Here is an 18,962-nt window from a genome sequence, read left to right on the forward strand (position 1 = left end):
CGCCGTCGGCGTCGCTTAGCTGTCAAATGCCGGCAGCCGAAATATAAAAAATATGTGCATACTTTCGGTTGGCGCATATAAAAAGTGTGCGCATACTTTTGGCAGCTTTTGAGTTATAGACGGTGTGAGGGCGAAACTAAGTGAGCGAATGCACGTGTGTGTATGTGTGTGAGTGTGTTTGAGTTGCGATTGTGTGTGGGAATGCCTGTAATTGACACATGTTACGCGCACAAAAGCGGCACTGGCAGCGCCGCTTCTCAGCCCAGACTCGAGCCCCCGCCCGACCCAGGGCTCCATCCCGACCATCGTTATTATCGACAATGGCGCCGCCAAAAACACACTCACATTCGGTTCTCTCTCTCTGTCGCTCTCTCCCTCTGTCTCTGTCTCGCGTGTTCTTCCTGCTTCTCCGCACTGTACACTCGCATGCCATGCCTTTGCTGCACAGCCTTCAAATGCAGGCTCAGGACACACACACACACACACACACACAGAGAGAGGCAACCTCAGTCAACTTTGTTTGGAGCCGGCAAAAACAAAAACACAAACCGACACACACACACACACAGGCGGCAGGGATAAGGGCAGACACAGAGCACCGCTTGCTGATAACGTTAACGTCAGCTGTGCGGCACTTTGGGGCACACGTGAGTTCTGGCTGTGAGTCTGAGTTTGGTTTCGGGGGATGGATGGAATGAGGATGGGAGGGCAGCCAGAGTCGAGCGCAGGCAAGCGTCAAACGTTTCGTACCTTGGACCCCCAGGCGACATTCACCTCGCCCTGCCCTGCCCTGCCCAGGCCAACCCAACCCCACCCCGCACTCCGCACTACGCCTGGCATTTGTTTGTGTTGTCAACAAAAGTTTCTTTGAAATCAGTAACAGATGTCGATTGAAATGGCACAATTGCTGGCTGCGTCGGTGCCCCGTCCTGTGGCCTGGGCATGGCTTTGCTCTGCTCTGCTCTGGCGTGGGCTTTGGGTCTGCGCCTGGTGCCTGGTGCCTGCTGCCTGCTGCCTGGTGGAGCATCGCAGGGCGTCCGGCACTTATGATGAATATTTTTATGCCAGACACAACAGGCCCAAGATATGCCGAGCGGCGGGCACATTGTGTGCGCCACTGGCCTGTCACATTTTAATTAAAATTTCTGTGCTCAAGTTTTAATGTTAATGCATTGGCATCGATGGTAGCTGGAAAAACAATGGGCGTACATTTAGTATGGCCCAGTAGTTCCAGGGTAGGGTAGGGTATGATTTGCCTTTGTTTGTCGCCACTTTATAGAGCATCCTGGGTACAGTTTTGAGCCCCTGGCCACTGCTTCTGCTCCCTTTCAGTGTCCATCTATTGACAACGGTCTCTGTGTCGTCGTCTGCCCCTGTGCACATTGCAGCCGGTTGAGTACGTAGAGCGCCTTGTGGCTGCTGGCGATAACAAACGATAACTGCATGTTAAGTAGAAGCTAACGAAAGGCTACCGCCCGCACAGGGAGATGAGAGGGCTGTCTGCCGGAGAGAATGACAGCATATGCAAGTTGGATGCCGGACACCGGACGCCGGACGTGCAGCAGCCATTTCAATGTGTAGCACCGGCATCCCAGTGTCCCTGATCGTCCCAGCGGAAGTTGTGGGTGTATTGGGTACGGGAGTGGGAGAGCGGTGGCTGGGGCTTTGGGAAATCACTCAGGTAGCAAAATGCCATCATCATCATCATTGTTGTGGGCTGAAGGGTTGCTAAAAAGCGCACAGCATCGAGACAAAAGCAAAGTTAAGGCAAGCTGCTGTGTGTCTGTCTCTCTCTCTCTCTCTCTCTCTCTCTGTCTGACTCACTGTTTCTGTGTCTGTGTCTATGTGTGGGTAAGCAGCCGCAAGGCAACGTGTGCGTGTGCAACAAATGTTGTGGGTGTTCTTTAGACAGAAGAGAGAGAGAGAGAGCGAAGAGTGGTGTTTGGGGGGCGGGGTCTAACGAGCTTTTACTTGCTGGCTTGCAATGCGACAGCAGCAGGTGTGCCATGCTATGCAGGCGGACACAGGACACCCGCAGACACACACAGGGCACAGCTGAGTGACGATAATTGAAATTTCATCACAGTAGTTTGTGGTTTTGTAGCACACACACGAACACCCACACCACCACCCACACCCACACATGGAGACGCTGCCACTCACACTAATGCGCAATTCATGGCCAGTTCCAGGACGCCACACATCGAAATGTAATTTTCTAATTCGAATTTTCAATAGATCGAATTTGCTTTTTGGGCTTGCTTTTGTTTGGTTTAAAACACTTTATTTCTTGGGTTTTTCTTTTGAGCCTTTTTGCTGGTTTTCTTCTTGTTTTTTGTTTCTGTTTCTGTTTCTTTTTTGTAGATGCAACATTTACGTGGTTGTGTGTCGTTTATGGTAAAAGTACATTAGTTATTATGTTTAAGAGATAAATACAATAAATACTAATCAATAAATTATAAATACAATCAATAAGTTAGCCATCATATCATAATAATAATAGTGTTACTCGTACTTTATTTTTAAGTTTACTATAATAATAATAAAATCTACTATGTTCAGTTTGTTTACTTGCTCTGGGGGTTCTGACTCTCCCAAGTTTACTTACAGATCTACAAGTTTTTGTTTTATTTCTGATTTATTCTTTTACTGCTGCGAGAGTTGCCGTGTGTGTGTGTGTGTGTGTGTGTGTGAGTTTTGTGGATAAACATTTAATACGAGTGCGCACACACATTGTCTATTGTAATATTTAGGATTATTCTTCCTCCTTTGGGCTTGGTTATTATTCCTCCTAAACGTGCACTAGATGTGTGAGAAGTGTGAGAATTTTTGATTGGCAGATTACCCTTTTACGATTCCCTTTATATAAATTCTTCTAGAGGTTCCACCAGCTGCACTTCCTCTCAAAAACTACACTAGTTGTTGGCTGCATAAAACATTTAAATTGTGAAAAATACAAATACATAACTATGTATGTGTTTATGTATTTATGCATGTATCTATGTATCTGTATCTACGTTTTGAGCTCTGTTGCTGAAGCGTCTCCTACTTCGTGAATTACTTTTTCGTTTTAATTAAGTTTAGAAATTTATTTCTTTTTTTTGTTGTTTAATTTTCGGATAACTGCATAATTATGTATGTATTGGTGTATGTGTGGGTGACCTCTGACCTCTCTGACCCTCCCCCTCTTATAATTTGACTAGCACAAGTACTTCTTTTTGGGTTTCATCATGCGAATGCGTCATTTGGAGCCCAATCCGTTCGCCACCAGGGCACTGGGCGTGGCAGCAGCCACGGCCGCAGCCCCCGCACTGCCCCCACCGCCAGATCCTCCACCGCCTGGGCCGCCTGGGCCACCTCCGCCACCACTCGGACCCACACTGGCCGCAACAATCGCCTCACGGGCACCCGCCGCTGCTGCTGCCGCTGCTGCTGCTGCCGCCGCCGCCTGCAGATGGGCTGACGAGGTGGGCGTGGGTGGGGATCGCGTGGCCATCGCCGTGCGAATGCTGCCGGCTGCGGGGTGCAAGTGCTTGGCACTCATTTCGCTGGCCCTGGTGTTGCCACAGACCTGCAAGACGCAACGAAACAGAAGGGGGGAGAAACAGTGTTAAGATCAGTGGGGAAGCGGGAGGAGGGGTACACCCACCTGATGATGGCTATCCCAATCTCTGTATTGGCACGAGGCGCTGCAGTAGCGAGCCATGTTGCAGCCCGAGCAGGTTTCGGTGGCCTTGCGACCGCAGTTCCAGCACTGCTGCTGCAGTGTCCCGTTCTGAAAAGCGATTGAGGGACAACTTTTGATTAGGAAATAACTTCACTGCTTTGCAGGATATTTCTGCACCTACATTCTGTGCCGTGGTGATCGATGGCGACTTGTTGTCCATCTCCCGCTCGCCGCTCGAGTGGCGACTCATCTCCATGAAGAACTTCTCCATGCGCAGCCGCTCCTGGGTCATGATCTCTGCGGCACGCGTCTCGGCAGCCACCACAGCACGTTGGATCTCGATGACCGCCTGTCGCTTGACCTGCACAGGGGAGGAGATGGAAGAGAGTTAGCAGCTGGAGAGGATCGATGTCTCGAGGGGGGTAGACCCACCTGGGTGACTGCATCCTCGGCATTCCGCTTGAATTCGGAGACCTTCTCCTCGGTTTGGCGTCGCAATTCGGCGAGTGCCGCTGGCGTTATCTCCTGCCCGCTGTTGGGATGCTGCGGCTCGATGCCACGCTGCTGGAGGATCGTGATGGCGCGCTTCGTCTTGTCCACCATGGCCGAGATGCAGTTGAGCATTGTGTGAATGTTTTTCCACTCTTCCTCGCCGCCGGCAGCACCACCACCAGCGGCAGTATTCGGGTTGGCATTGGGATTGGCTTGGGGATTCGGATTGGGATTGGGATTGGGATTGGGATTGGCAGCACGCTGTGGTGGAGCCGGATGTCGCAGCTCCCGTTCGTCGCGTTGCATGAAACCAGCCGCCGAGGGCAGACCCTCAGCCACCGAGACAGTGTAGTCGCCGTAGGCCATGACCGAGTGGGCGGGATGCATGGCCATGCGCTTGTTGGGCGGTGGGGGATATCCGGAGGCAGACACTCCGCCGCCGCTGGCCATGTACTCGCTCCACTCGTGCAGTCCATTGTGGCCGCCGTGCTCCATCATGGAGTCCGAGGAGCGACGCTTGAAGACCGCGCTGCCATTCGCTGTGGGCGCCTCCAGCTGCACGAAGATGTCGCCAAACTCTGCGCCGAATTCCATCACCGCCGGCTCGTTGTTGGTGACGTACTGCAGGGCGGACTGGTTGGTGGCCCGGGCCAGGGCCAGGATCTCGCGCTGCATCAGCGTCACGCTGTTCTTCAGCAGCGGCATGACGTAGGGTCGCAGCGGCAGGTTGATGGCCTCCTGCAGCGCCAGGCGGAACTCCTCCAGCGAGATGGTGCCGCAGCAGAGAGACAGTACCAAAGCCCGAACTCGCTCGCACACCTCCGGCTGGCCGAGATCCTGCGAGAAGTGGACCAGAGCGCCGAGGAACTTGCGCAACTTGGCCACGAGTCGTGCCTGCTCCACGTGAGCGGCTGCTGCGGCGGCGGCTGCGGCTGCCAGCGAGGCGGCATGCTGGGCACCCGGAGTGGGCGAGGTGCCCGAGGAGCCAACTCCTCCGTTTACCACCGGGGAGACACTCGCATTGCGCTGCGGTCGATGGTGCAGCTGCAGCGGCGAGTGTGGGGACCGAGGGGCGAGACTGCGTGCAGAGTCTGGCGGGGAATCGGGTGGAGTGCGACACAGGCGATCGCGTTCCCGCTCCCGCTCCCGCTCCCTCTCTCTGTCCCTGTCTCGACTGCTGTGGGATGTGGTGCAGTTGCTGCTGTCCTTGCTGCTGCTGCTCGACGAGGATGAGCTCTTGTCGCCGCCGCCGTTGCTGCTGCTGCTGCTGCTGTTGGCTGTGTGTGTGTGGGAGATGGAGGAACAGGGAGCAGCTCGTTAGTTGTGTGTTAACAATAAACAAGAGAAACAAGTCCAAGTGCAAGTCCAAGTGCTGGACACACTCGAGCTGCAACATATCACAGGATGTGCAGCCCGAGGGGCATTACAAATGCATTAGCAGCAACTTGCCGAAAGGGTTTTGCCCAGAGGGTGGAGAGGAACGGAAGTTGCCACAAATACAACTATATATTCGTCTGTGTGTGTGTCTGTGTGTGTGTGCCACCGACCACAACATGCTACGGCACTTGTCCTCCTGCCACATCAAGGCAGGATGCAAGAGGGAGTGTGCGACAACCAACTGGCAGCATTAACAAATTTGTTTGAACATGGGAAATAAATTAGCAAACATTTTTGGTCCACGTTGCACGTTCCCTGCCGCATCCTCCTCCTCGCTCTGGTGTGGTCTTCTGTGGCGTGGTCTGCATGGCATGGGGTGTGGCAAGCAAATCAAGCACCACATAACGCACTAATTGCATGAGTGGGGAGGGCGGTGCAAACGGGGCAAGTGGGGCAGTGGCTACAACACATTGCGGTACGTGCTGTCCCATCCGATTTCCCCACCCCCAACCACCAACCCCCAAACCCCACCCCAACCCATCCATGATCCTGCCAAAGCGATGTGCTGTAGCTCAAAAATGAAAAGCTTAACGCAAATCCGCAATGCGCAGATGGCCGGAGGAGCCGCTGGTACCCAGAGAGAGTGTGGCACAGGCGACAAAAGAGTCAAAGGCGATTTGGTTGAGGCTTTGTTTGAAAAGAATTTCCAATGAGTGTTAGTTTCGGATTGGAACTTCAATCCTTAGCAAGTGCTCGAAAAGCGACTAAGATACAGCAACCCATTCTGGACACATTTTGTCGCCTGTGCCGGTGCTTTGATGCCCGAAACACACACACACAGACAAACTTTGTTTGCACAAGCTAATGGAAATTGTTTATGGGTCTCTCTCTCTCTCTGTGTCTCTCTGTGTGTGTGTTTGGTTTGGTCCTCCGGTGGGTGGCTGGCTGACAGACACGCTGAGAGGCGAATGTTGCTGCTGCTGAGGATGATGACGATGACGACGATGGCAATGGCAGTCGTCGGTTGATGTTGCCGCTACTGCCACTGCTGCTGCTGCACAGTTTGCTTTTGTGATAATGATTGTGGATACAGCTGCAACTGGGTGTGTTTTCACAGCCATTCAGGCACGCCGCCGCCATGCCAATCGAAGGGACATACACAGGGCGAAGCAGAGCAAGACAGGCGGACAAAGGGGGCAGATACGCAGCACATATTCGCAGTCCCAGCCGCAGTCGCAGTCGCAGTCGGAGGCGGTGGAGGCATCACTCACTCAGTCGGCGGCTCTTATCAAACGCCAAACATAGACAATGATGGATCACATGGATGTCTCCACGGCCCACTAACGAAGACGGCAAACACAGCCACTCCCGCGCACAGCCCCCTTTTTGCCTCCCTTAATTGCCTGGCTGTCTTCCTACCCAAGCCCTTGTCCCCCGCTTTCTGTGGTACAATTGTAAAATATTGCACTTGACCGGGCTTAAAAGTTTTTCGGTTTGTTTGGGTTCTATTTGTTGCTGTTGCTGGAAACCTCAACTGACCAAAAGTTGGTGCCCAGGGAGAGAGAGAGAGACAGCCAGACCAGCAGCAGTAGCAGCAGCAGCTGTGGCAGCCAAAAACCCACGCCCAAAAACCCAAAAAACTATTTACGAAAATTTTGTGTTGACAATTCGCATATTTTCTAAAACATAATGTCCAGCAGGGGATTGGGGCAGGGCTCTGCTGTGCTGTTCTGGGGCTCCAACTGCTGGCTCAACATTTGCCCGCAGCATGAGGCTCTTGCTCCGGTTTGTGGCATCGATTTAAGGTTACGTATACGCAGCATGGGACAGGCCTGCGTCTCTGCATCCACAGCTACCACTCTTTCCCCCAAAGAGTCTACATGTGTGTGTGTGTGTGTGTGTGTGTGTGTGTGCTGTTTGTCCATGTGTACGTGTGTGTGTTGGTGTGGGCAACAGAATTTGCACAGCTGCGTCCCATAGATTGCAGTCAAGCGCACAAAACGAAACGTTTGCAAGTTTAGTTTGTTGTTGCTGTTTGTTGTTGTCATTGCTGCTGCCACTGCCACTGCCGCTGCCACTGCTGCTGCTGCTGTTGCTGTTGCTGGCTGTGGCATAGTCATTTGGGAAAACAATCATTTTGGCAAATATTCATCATGCGCTGTTTGTGATTATCATCAGAAAAGAGACACACAAACACACACCCAACACAGAGAGAGACTGATGGCAGAGACAGAGACAAACAGAGACAGTCATGAGGTTCCCTTCGATTGTGGCTTCTTGTTGCACAAAACTTGTGTTCGAATTTCCTAACAAAAATGCTAATTAGCGTAGCGAACTTTAAGCGTCTCAAATGCAGGACACACACTTCACTTCATTGGCCTCACCCCTGGTAGAGTTCTGCCACAGGTACAAGGCACGCACAGCACAGCACAGAAACAGCCACAATAACAGTGGCAATCAAAGCAAAGCACACAGAACGAAGCCCATCATCCTGCGCTTCCCACGCACCATCCCTCCTACTCCTCCTCCTGCTAGTTCCGCCTAAAAGCAGACAACAGAATGTTCGCCTGCGTGCGGGCTGCTGCTGGGAACAATGCCAGCAGCGGTTTCTGTGTGTGTTTTCTTTTTCCTCTGGTTTGGATGGAGGCAGTAAAAGGTTGCTGCGGGGGCCAACTAGGAAAATGCTTTTGGCCTTTGCCATTCCTTGGGGTTCGACTGAGGTTGTGGCCCCTGCGCAGAGACCAATCTGCAATGCTCGATGCTCCGTGGAGAGAGGAAAGGATAGGATCCATGCCCAGCTCATTCTCTAGTTCTCCTTCTCCATTCTGCTGAAACAATATCACCCACCAAAGAGGCTGCAACCCACCGCACAGCCACACAGCTGCTGGCATTCACACCATCAATCGTCGGAGTTGGTCCGACCCGTCCGCTTGCTTTTGTGCACCCAATTAAGCGCCTTAAATTATGCTCCACTTTCCATACGCGACTCACCTTTAAGCCTTCGGCAAATGGCCGCCGCTGTGGCTGCTGTTGCTGTGTTGTTTGTCGACGCCGCTGCTGCTGCTGCTGCTGACGCTGCGCCCGTCACCGCCGACACGACCACGGACGACGAGGAGGATGACGATGACGCGGGTGGCCCCTGAACACCTGCTGCTGTGGCCACCGCGAGCGCGGCTCCAGCTGCCACCGCTGCTGCGGCCACGTCATATGAGTCCTTGTCGGTAATCTCCTCCTTAATTATCGCCTTGCCATCGAGCGCCATCTGGAAATAGACGAGCAAATTAGTTGAGAAATATAAGCCGCAGGGTAGGAGGTTTCTATGACTGGGAGGACGAGAGACCGCACGCCCCGCCCACGACCAACTAATTCCTCCGAACGGACTGCACGGGTTCCCACAGCGGCGGCGACGATAGACAAAAACATCAAGTGACAAAGTTCTCACATTATGTTTTCAACTTATTTGATTTCAATTTGATTAAATGGTTGTCTGACATGCAAATTGGGTGTGCCTGCCCGCGCGCACAGACACAAAAGTCCTTGGAGCCTTGGAGTCCGAGAGCAGCTGTCGCTGTCGCTGTCGCTTTAATTTTTAGCACACAACAAAAATTACATTTAAAATTAATGCAAAAGGCACTGAAAGTTGCTCTAGAAGGAAAGTGCAAGACCTTATTCCTGTGTGCCTAGGAATATTCCGTGCAAATCTCGTTTATTTTTTCATGAATTATTTTTCAACATGCTAGCATTTCGGCCATTAAAATTCCTTGCATATTTGTGTGCCATCCAAAATAAATCTTTGACTGAAAGCAATTTCCCGATCGAACAACTGTGCACAGCCCACACAGTCCACACAGTCCACACGCTGTGGACACCTGTGCCCGTAATTGAGTTGGAAGAACTTTGTTCCCGTGCAGACGCTGCTGCGCCTTCGACTCAATGAATTTCCGTTGGGGGGAGACTCGTTTGCTCGATTCCTGTATGGGGTGCTGGCCCTGCTAATTGACTCAACAAATGCACTTCCTGTTTATTGGCAGTGGCAACGAGCCCTTCCATTAGCAGCCCTGCCCCTCCTGCATGCCTCTCCCACCCGTACAGCATGTTCATGTCCAGAGCGAAACATTTTGTTTTCTGTTGATTTTTATCACTAAAATATGTAAATACCTCTGCGGACTGTGGGAGTTTGTGCAGCTTTGCTGCGAGGCAGGCCCCTGCATAAACAAGTGGGCGGGCAGTGGGAGGCAAAAACAACAAGAAACTGAACAGAAGGCCGAGCACGAGAGGGGGCTGGAAACCTGTTCATTTTCATTCATGTTTCGATCAATCTTTGCGGCCTTTTATTTCGGTTGAGGTGTAAGAAGAATCGTGTGTGCCGAGTAGAAGGAGGGAGGTGGCAACCTTCCATCGTGTGTTTAAAGTCCATCGTCGGCACAGTGGGTAATCCCACTCCGCATTCCGCACCCACCCACCCCCCTTAACAGCTGGAGCAGCTGTTTGCCATCAGAGCAGCAAATTACACACACGGAGAATGCTGCAAAATGAAATGAAATTCAATTGAAAACAAACACTTGACACGGCGGCAGCTGCCGTTTGGCTAGAGAGATGGCCCACAGATCGGCCCCCAGTGCTCCCCCCTCCCACACCCCATTCTACAGCATATGGCAGACACAACACTTGTCAACTGTTTGGCGAGGTCTTACCGAATGAAGTTGGCAAAAAAAGTACTCACAAATGACAATGCATAATGTGGGTACACACACGGTTGGTCCGCAGATTAGATGAGGGGCAAACAACAAGTGTTTTCAGGTGGCAGAGAGGTAGAGTGAGTGAGAGACCAAGGAACTCAGGGCATTGAATTGGGGCTGAGTCACTTAATGGCCCCAAGAGCAGAGTTTCCTGCCACCAGCTGCTGCCGCCCTCTGTTCTCCCACTCTGCTCTGTCCCTGGCTATGACGAATGAATCAAATGTCAGAAGCAGCCGTGTCGTTGTCGCTCAAGCAGCTGTCGCCTGTCGTCGCCAGAAGGCGCCTCTAGTGCCTCAGTTAACCCCCAGCCAGCTGCCGCCGTGCCACCATGCCACCATGCCACCATGCCACCTCCCTCCGCAGGCACTTCAAAGAGATGGCAGCCTCACAAGCTTCCATCGCAGCAAAATGGAAAATGTCGCCCGCAGAAGTTTTTCCCACAAAACTTGGGCCAAGCTGATGCTGAGGATGGGACTGAGACTGAGACTGAGTTGGAGTCAGTGTCTGGGTTTGGGTCTGGCTCTAAGGCAGAGACTGGGGGCTGCTGCGACGGCTGCTGGCGAAATTGCCAAGAGGAAAAGTAATTATTTAAACGGAGAGGCAACAGCAGCAGGCAGGCAGGCAGCAGCAGCAGCAGGCACAGTGGGATAAAAGACTCAATTAGTGATCAATTTCAAGCTCAAACTGCAACGACAAGTTTTTCTCTCTGTCATTTATGTTCAGAATTTATGTTGGATTTCCCTTCCAAACATTTTCCCCCCTCATTAGCGGGGCGGTGGGCGTGGCAACTGTTTGACAAGTGAAAAGCAACAACAAAGCACGGAGCATTTCAGTGGATAATTTTCAATTAGGCTCGCAAAGAGCATAAAAAAACGAAAGAAAATTTCTTAAACGACATTCATTTAATTCTGTGTGGGGACAGGGCAGCAGGAGGACAGCCAGCGGTGGCGAGCCATGTGCTGGACACCAAAGCATTTTATACTTTTATCCCTTTTGCTAACAAAAACACAGCCAGATGGGGATGTGGAGGGGGGGTTGGGCATGGGGCTGGGCCGTGCAGAGTGTTAACGCAAAGGCGCGCCAACTGTAATAACAACAACAGAAACGAATGAGGAGAGAGCAGCAGCGAGCAGCAGCAGCGAGCAGCAGCAGAGCAGCAGCAGCGAGCAGCAGCAGAGCAGCAGCAGAGCAGCGAGCCGTGCCAGCGGAGGGGAGAATGGAAGAGCTTGAAAAATCACAGCACAGCTGCATGTGCTTTTGCCGTAAGCTGCCCGTCGACGTTCAGGTCCAGGTTCAGGTTCAGGTCCAGCTCCTGCCACACATGTGTGTGTGCGCGTTTGTGTGTGTGAATGACAACCCACTTGAATGGACGGACGCCGGGCACAATGTTGTTGCTCTGCGGCTCTGCGGAGTCCGCATTGTGCGTCATTATGCGCAAGTGGCGCCCGATGCCTGGGAGAGATTACTGCCTGCGACACCTGTGCAGCAGCAGCAGCAGACGAGCTCCGACATATGTGTGTGTGTGTGTGTGTGCGTACGTGTGAGAGTGTTTTACAGTTAAAAACTTTTTTGCAAGTCGCTACGTCAGCTGCTTCATTACGCAGGTCGGCAGCGAGTCAAGGGGAGGAGGGCAGGTTGTGTGTTCGGGGGCATGGGCTGAGTGAGAAGTTCCTGGGAAGTTTTTAATTAGACGAGCCTGGACGAGCCATCCCACTTCCAAGGTGATAATTAACGTTACAATTGTTGTTATTTACAGCTAATGAATGGGAGAAAATGTATGCAAGACTCTGCTTTGATGTGAAATTATTGATTTAATTTGATTGTTTATGGAATTGTTTCTATATATAATTATGAGTAGTTGGAACAAATTGAAGTGCAAAGGAAATTCATTGAATTTCTTTTTAATATCAATAGATTTTTGCATTTTCATTGCATATTTGCTATTTATTAGCACATATTTAGGTTTGTTTAATATTCTTTTTATATAATAATATGTTTCTGCATTTTTTGCACACACTTAAGACCCTTTTTCACGCCCAAATTCAACATAAATTCATCAATCAGCATATTCAGTGGCAACCCTCGTCAACTATTTGCTAAGCGCCGCTCCTCGTCGTCATTTTAAATTACACATCACGCACACACACACACACACACAGAGGGAGAGAGACAAACAGACAGACAGACAGACAGACGGAGGCAGCATAAGCGGTGGCAACATCAACATTTTTGCACTACTCGCAGCACGTGTGAGTCTGCCACTACGCTCTCCGCCTGCCACAGTTTCACCCTTCACTTGCAGCCTGTGTGTGTGTGTGTGTGTGTGTGGGGCATAATAAGATAATGGCTTGTCGGAGAGCAGCAACAGCAAAAACAACAACCTCGGGGGAAAAAAACAGTTGAGCGCGCGAGTGTGTCGCGCTTAATCGGCTTTATGGTCTGTTTTATTTCCGATATGAACTGCTTTATGTCCAGAGAGTGTGCGAGAGTGCGAGAGACAGCGGAAAGTATAGAGAATGAGCGGAGGGTGGGGAGCACATTATTTGCCTGCCACATGTTGCCCACAAAATGTATTTAGTCATCCCAATTATGCCACATCCAAGCAGCTGATGGGCGCCAGCTGCTGCTGTTTATTGCTCCTATTCTTGCCTGCAGCGGTTGCATGCAATTTGCGAAAAGCAAAACCGGGGCCTGGAGTGCAATTGAAGATTTTCCAGCTGCCGCTGCTCTGCCTTGTTTCCCGCCTGATTGGAAAAGCATTTTGCAGCAGCACGTGGCACTCTCTGTTCAAGTTTGTGTCTGTGGCAGCCAAGTTGTCTGCTGCTGGCAGCAACTACAACAACTGCCTGTGGCAGAGACAACCAAGCAGTGAGGCAAACTGCTGGCAACACATGGTGGCACGTGTCGACGTTGACGACGGCTTTTGGCCATGCCTGCACTAGACAGCAGCAGCAGCAGCAGGAGCCACCAGCCACCAGCCACTGCTCTTGTTGCCGCTGCTGGCTGCTGCTGCTGCTGCTGCTGCTTCTGCGGCTGCCGCTGCCGTTTTCAATTAAAAATTGCGAATGACAGCAGGTGCTGTTGATGGCTTCTCCCTGGCTTCCTCCTCCTCTGGACATGTGCACCTGTGTGTCTGTGTGTCTGTGTGTTGGATGCGGTTGCATGCATCCAAGGAGCGCACGGCCCTTGCCATTAGCAGCACCTGCGTCCAGGTGCAGCACCTGTGTTGCTCCTATCATTTCTAAGCATCCAAATGGTAAAGTTTCCACAGAAATACATTCCGCTGGATGTCTTCGGGGCACAGATCGATGCCCTGCCACCCCTTGGCACTGCAGGCAACAATTTTGTTGGATTTTTCTTTCTTTCTTTCCTTTTCCTCTTTTCTTTGTTGTTGCCCAAATCTGTTGCAGACACTTGAGCCAGCAGCTCAAACAACTGTGGCATGACAACTTACAAGAAGGAACGCCACTGAGGCTGGAGCTGGAGCTGGAGCTGGAGTGGCTGTTCCGATGCGATGGGGCAGCTGCTGCTGTTCCTCATCTGTGTTTCATCTGGCGTAAGAAATATTGCGCCAGCTGGCCCAGCTGCTTCATTTTGGTCGACGCCCCCTTTTCCCCTAAGTAAATCTATCTGTGTGTGTGTGTGTGTGTGTGTGTGTGTGTGTGGCAAGGTCAGCTCTGTGTCTGAGGCTGGAGATTTAAGGCTGTGCCTGCGACTGCCGCAAATCCAATTCAAATGTTCGCCGCCAAGTGGGGGGCGACATTTTGGTAGCCTGCCAGCAAATGGCGCCTGCGATTGCACTGGACACTGCCATGCCTCGTTCGTTACACTTTTTTCGACGAGTCTCAAAATGTTGAAAACATAAGCGGCGGGAGAGCGGAAGGAACACAGCTGAAGGATTGCAGCTGGGCTGTGGCCTGTGTGCACTTCGGGGAGGAATGAAGGTTAATGGTTAAAGCATTGAAACAGATTACGGCTGTGGCAAGGCGTTGCAAATGCCACGATAAAGAGGTGTTTAAAGGATGTGCCAGAATATCCTTTCTGTATTTGTGCCTGCCACTGGCACTGGCTGCTTTCTGCTTTTCCTCTATTGTTTATACACAAAATGTCCCTTCTCTCTCTCTCTCTCTCTCTCTCTCTCTGTTGTATATTTTTTTCAACATTTTTCTAGTATGACATTTTTGCGTTTTGCCCTCTCGCTCCACGCCCGAAAAACATTTCGTGCTGCTCTATGGCCCACGTCTTTTTAATAAGCTGCCACTTGCAGCGACAACAATTCCGGTGGCAGTGGCAAAAGCCACAACACAACAACGAAAACGAAACGAAAGCCCCCCCAAAAACCAAGAGGGAGAGGAAAACGGATGGCAGAACTAGGAGCAGGAAAACGGCAGAGTGGGTGGACAAATCCGAATTTTGTTTTTGACTTTTTCGATTAAGTGTAGGAGTGGAGAGAGGGGAGGGGGTGAGGTTGCCGTACCGTTAGTTGCTGTGTGTTCTGTGTGTGACATTTTCGCGCTTTTTTAGCTTCCATTTTGTGTGCCATGCCCCTACCAAGCTCCTATCCAATGTTTGCCTTTGAGCTTTTGAGGAAGGTTTTTCTTTCTCTTTTTATCTGGTTTTTCTTTTCCTTTGGCATGCCGTTCCGTTCAGTGCCATTCGTTTGCTTTCGTCTAATAAGCAAATTGACTTATTTCCGGTCGCCATGTTGTTTGTTGTCTCAGCTGTTCCCTGCCGCAAACAAAATGGCGTCTCATTAGTCAATGTCGTCTAGGCGAGGCGAAGCGAGGCGAGGCGAGGCACAACCAACGAGGCATCTTAATTGCCAAAGGTGTGAAAATCCAAAAAACTTTTTTTCTGTTTGCTTTTCTTTTTTTTTTCACGAGTTGCCGTGCCGTGCCGCAAAAGTTTGCAGTACTAATGATTGATTGAGCCCTTGATGGATTGCCGTTTCCCTGGATGGCTGACTGGCTGACTGGCTGGATGGTTGAATAAATGCCTGGGCCAAGCTGGTTTGCTATTCGGTGGGTGGTGAGCACATGTGGCCCCGGCTAATTTGATGCCAGCGAGCAGAGCCCCAACAGCTGCATTTGTCATGTGCATTTTCACCTGCCCGAAGTCCCATTCCTTATGCCCACTATTACGCTAATAACTTTGCCCTTTTTCGCCGCTGTCCATTTTAAATGCCATGCCCATGGGCACACGGTACACATGGACACAGTCCATGCCACACGCCCAGCCTTTCGAGCCTCGCATGGGGGCATATCCTGCAAATAGACCCGTGCTGTTGCTGTTGCTGTTGCTGTTGCAATGCATTATTCAATAGGAGATTGTCGAATGGCTGATTGCCCGATGATTACTGATTAGCCGAGGGCCAGGCTCACCGATTTGCCCACGGGCCAAAACAGAACCAAATTGCTGACACACTAATTGAGCGGCCGTCGAGTGATTGGATTGTCGGAGTGCAGGTCGGATTTTGGATCAAATACGATTAAATATTATACATACATATGTGTGTCCATAAGGGTCAGTAGTTGGTGGCATAAATTATTGATCGTTGAATTAATTTCCATTATTGAGCAAATGTTTGAGGGAAATTAATTTCTAGAACTGTGGGGGAATATTGAATACCAAAGTGCAAGTTATTCCAGAGCCAGGGCATTAATCGACTTAGCCCCTTATTATGACATACTTGAGCCACATTTTGGACTGCTTTCCTCTTGGTTTTTTTGCGGAAAAAATGAGAAAATATACAAAACAAGATCGCAGCGAGCGGGCCAGTGGCTCCTCGAAGCTGTTAAAATGTTTATGCAGGTGTCAGTCAGGTGCCTGCATGACAGACGCCACACTGTGAGAAAAGGAGAGCAACGGAGAGATGAAGCAGGTACGGGAATGGCAAAGCGTAATAACAATAGCAATATGTGTACCAACAACAACAACAAAGATCTGCCAGACGGTGCGACGAGTAAGGGCAAAAAGGCCAAAAGACAGCTGCCCTCACACTTGTTTCGATCTTCCTGCCGCTCTTTCTTTTGCTCTCTCTCTCTCTCTCTCTGTCTGTTGATCATCCATTGTGGCAGCTGCAAAGCCAAGGCCACAGCTGGCCAGGTGATTCCAGCCTGAGTCATGAAGTTCTGAATTAAGCGATCGACTACCAGCGGATAATTACGATGGAGTATTCAAGCCAAATATTTGCCTTGTGGGGTTTTTCCTCTTTGCAACAAAACATGTGTGACATTGGAGAGAAAATTATATTATTGTGCTACAATTTATACACAAACTAGAGAGGTTTCTATAACATTTAATGGCAATAATCGATGTATTTAGGAAAATTTTCCCAGTCTGTTATCAGCACAGACTCTCCCAGCGACAGTTGGGCCTAGCTCTAATCATTATTCAAAATTTCAGCTAAAGACATTTTCCGCAGTAAAAGTTTTGGGCTATTGGGCATTTATTTACAACAGCACAGTCACAGATGGAATCGACAGATGGCTGCAGGAGGTACACAGTGGGCACAGGGGAGCGGGCAAGGGACACGGGCCACGGACCACGGGCCAGCAGCTGCGACACATGGCAGGCAGCTGCAATTATTTGCAGTTGGAAGTTCTGTTTCTGTTGGGAACGCGGGCGCACAAGGCCATCAGAAACAGACGGCGGCCAAAGTCATGGACCAAAAACCCAGTCGAGGCAACTTCCGACCCCAGCCACAGCCACAGCAAAAAAGAGGGCAAATAATTTATAATTTCGCACGTGAAACTGACAAAGCAGTAGAGGAAAAGCGAGATTTTTCCTACACATTGGATCGTATCGTGTTCCCCCACGCCCCACACCCCCCTGCCGCACTTTGTCTGTGTTCTGCAAAAACTTTTATTCAAGCACTTGACAAACGAATTTGTATCTGCAGTTGTGCTCTCTGAATGTTTGAGCAAATAAAAAACAGATGCGTCTTGGCCCGGCAGACGATGAACCATCCACAACGAATCTTTGTACATACATTGGAGACTCTTGCTTGCAGGGGGGAGGGCAGAGACACAAACACTTGGAGTGGCATGAGACAGCTGGCCCTGGACGAGCCACAATCAACATGTGTTGGCCATAGCTCATACGCGTAGCATCCACAGATGTGAATGATTCTCATGCGGATGCTGATGATGCGCACATCTGGGGTACAACATTTGATGGAGGGAGGGAACTTACCATTTTATCTGATATTTCTTGCTTATTTGGCTTGATAATAATTTTAAGTTCGTTTAAAACTGTTGTTTGCTTTGGCTTGGTTTAGTTTGTTTTTGTTTTGAGTTGATTCAGTTCGAGTGCAGCATCTTTCTGTTAGTTAAACACCTTTGACTAGTGGCTTCAATTAGTTTTGCTTAATTCTTGTTGTTCATTATTTACACTTTTCGACGGGCACACAGCGCGGAACCGAACGACACTCGAACCGGCATTTCGAAGCAATGCCAAGCGAATATTCTGAATGGCGCGCTGGAACCGCAGTTGTCGGCCTCGGCATCGGAAGCACCGCTAGCGACAGCATGCAGTCCACGCGGAAGTCGGAATGTTGGATAAAGATTACGCGAGAGCGAGAGAGAGAGAGAGAGAGAGAGAGAGCGCTCACGTCCGCACAGGCGAAAGATGAATTTGTTTGTGAGCAGAGCAGCCAGCCGCCGCCACTCAGGTAGCGACCAGCGACGGTCTCTGTTTCGGACGTGTTCAATCGTGTTTCGCTGCTTCGTGTTCGGGCTTCGGCTTCGGCTTCGTCGTCGCATGCTTGCACTCGGGCCAGGCGCTTGCGCAGGCATTTGGTAGCTGCAGATGGAACAGCTGTTTCCTCCACTTCACCCGTCGACTGCCTTTGGGTCTTATCGCTGGGCTGCGCTGTGGCGAAGGCAACAACTGCCTGCCAGACATTTGTTCTTGTTGGGTCTTCGCCGGCATTCGGCCGCTGGGCTATTAACATCAGCTGCTGCTGCTGCTGCTGCTGCTGCTGCTGATGCCTTGCGTGGTTCCGCTCACTCCTCCTCCCTCGGGTGTGTGCTGCCTTCTGCTGGCGGCAGCTGAAAAATTCCTTTTTGGCAGCAGCTTGTTTCGTTCTCGTCTCTGTTGCTGTTTCGGTTTGGACCCCTGCCACCGCCACAGCTACAGCCATGAAATTCCAGTTGGCATTGCGTTGCGAACTGCGTGCCGATATTTAAATAAATTGCCAACCAATTGTGCACACACACACACACACACCCCTCAGGGCCCCTGCCACCGTCGCGTGCTCACACGACTGCGAGTGGCGGCCTTATGCGCGTGTTCACACCATGTCAAACGCTTGGACCCCTAAACACCCACCCACCCTCACACATTCACTCCCCTCCTGGACCCCAGGGAACACATGGCTTAGCCATGGGAATGAGCATGAGCGCCCAGCAAATTAGAAACGATTTTGTGTCCCTGTTTTGGTTCTACCCATCCTCAGCAATGCCAATCGGAGTGGGTGCTGTGGGGGGGTTATAAGATCAATTAGCATGGAAAACCACCCCAAATATCCATGTTTGCTTCATCTAATTGTAAGCTTAGTTAAGCCAAGCACTTAGGGACGTTTTTGGAAGGAATTTAATGGATAATTTTACTTGAGATCTTGTGATATGTGAGAGGAGAAACATCGATAAGGGAGATCATAGAAGGGAAATGCAATCCCCTGCATT

General features: G+C 50.7%; 1 protein-coding gene across 1 annotated transcript; it reads right to left on the minus strand.

Annotated features, from left to right (window-relative positions):
• Positions 1 to 2,296: 2,296 nt before the first annotated feature.
• Positions 2,297 to 18,418, minus strand: LOC117592375 (protein CBFA2T3). Its single transcript, XM_034286074.1, has 6 exons — positions 17,888 to 18,418; positions 8,611 to 8,798; positions 4,100 to 5,360; positions 3,849 to 4,028; positions 3,650 to 3,775; positions 2,297 to 3,571 (listed from the first exon to the last, which is right to left on the minus strand). The coding sequence occupies exons 1-6, from the start codon at positions 18,416 to 18,418 to the stop codon at positions 3,242 to 3,244; spliced, it is 2,616 nt and encodes an 871-aa protein (XP_034141965.1). The 3' UTR covers positions 2,297 to 3,241.
• Between the last annotated feature and the right edge of the window lie 544 nt (positions 18,419 to 18,962).

Source organism: Drosophila guanche, unplaced genomic scaffold, assembly GCF_900245975.1.
Source record: "Drosophila guanche unplaced genomic scaffold, DGUA_6, whole genome shotgun sequence".
Lineage (NCBI taxonomy): Eukaryota > Metazoa > Arthropoda > Insecta > Diptera > Drosophilidae > Drosophila > Drosophila guanche.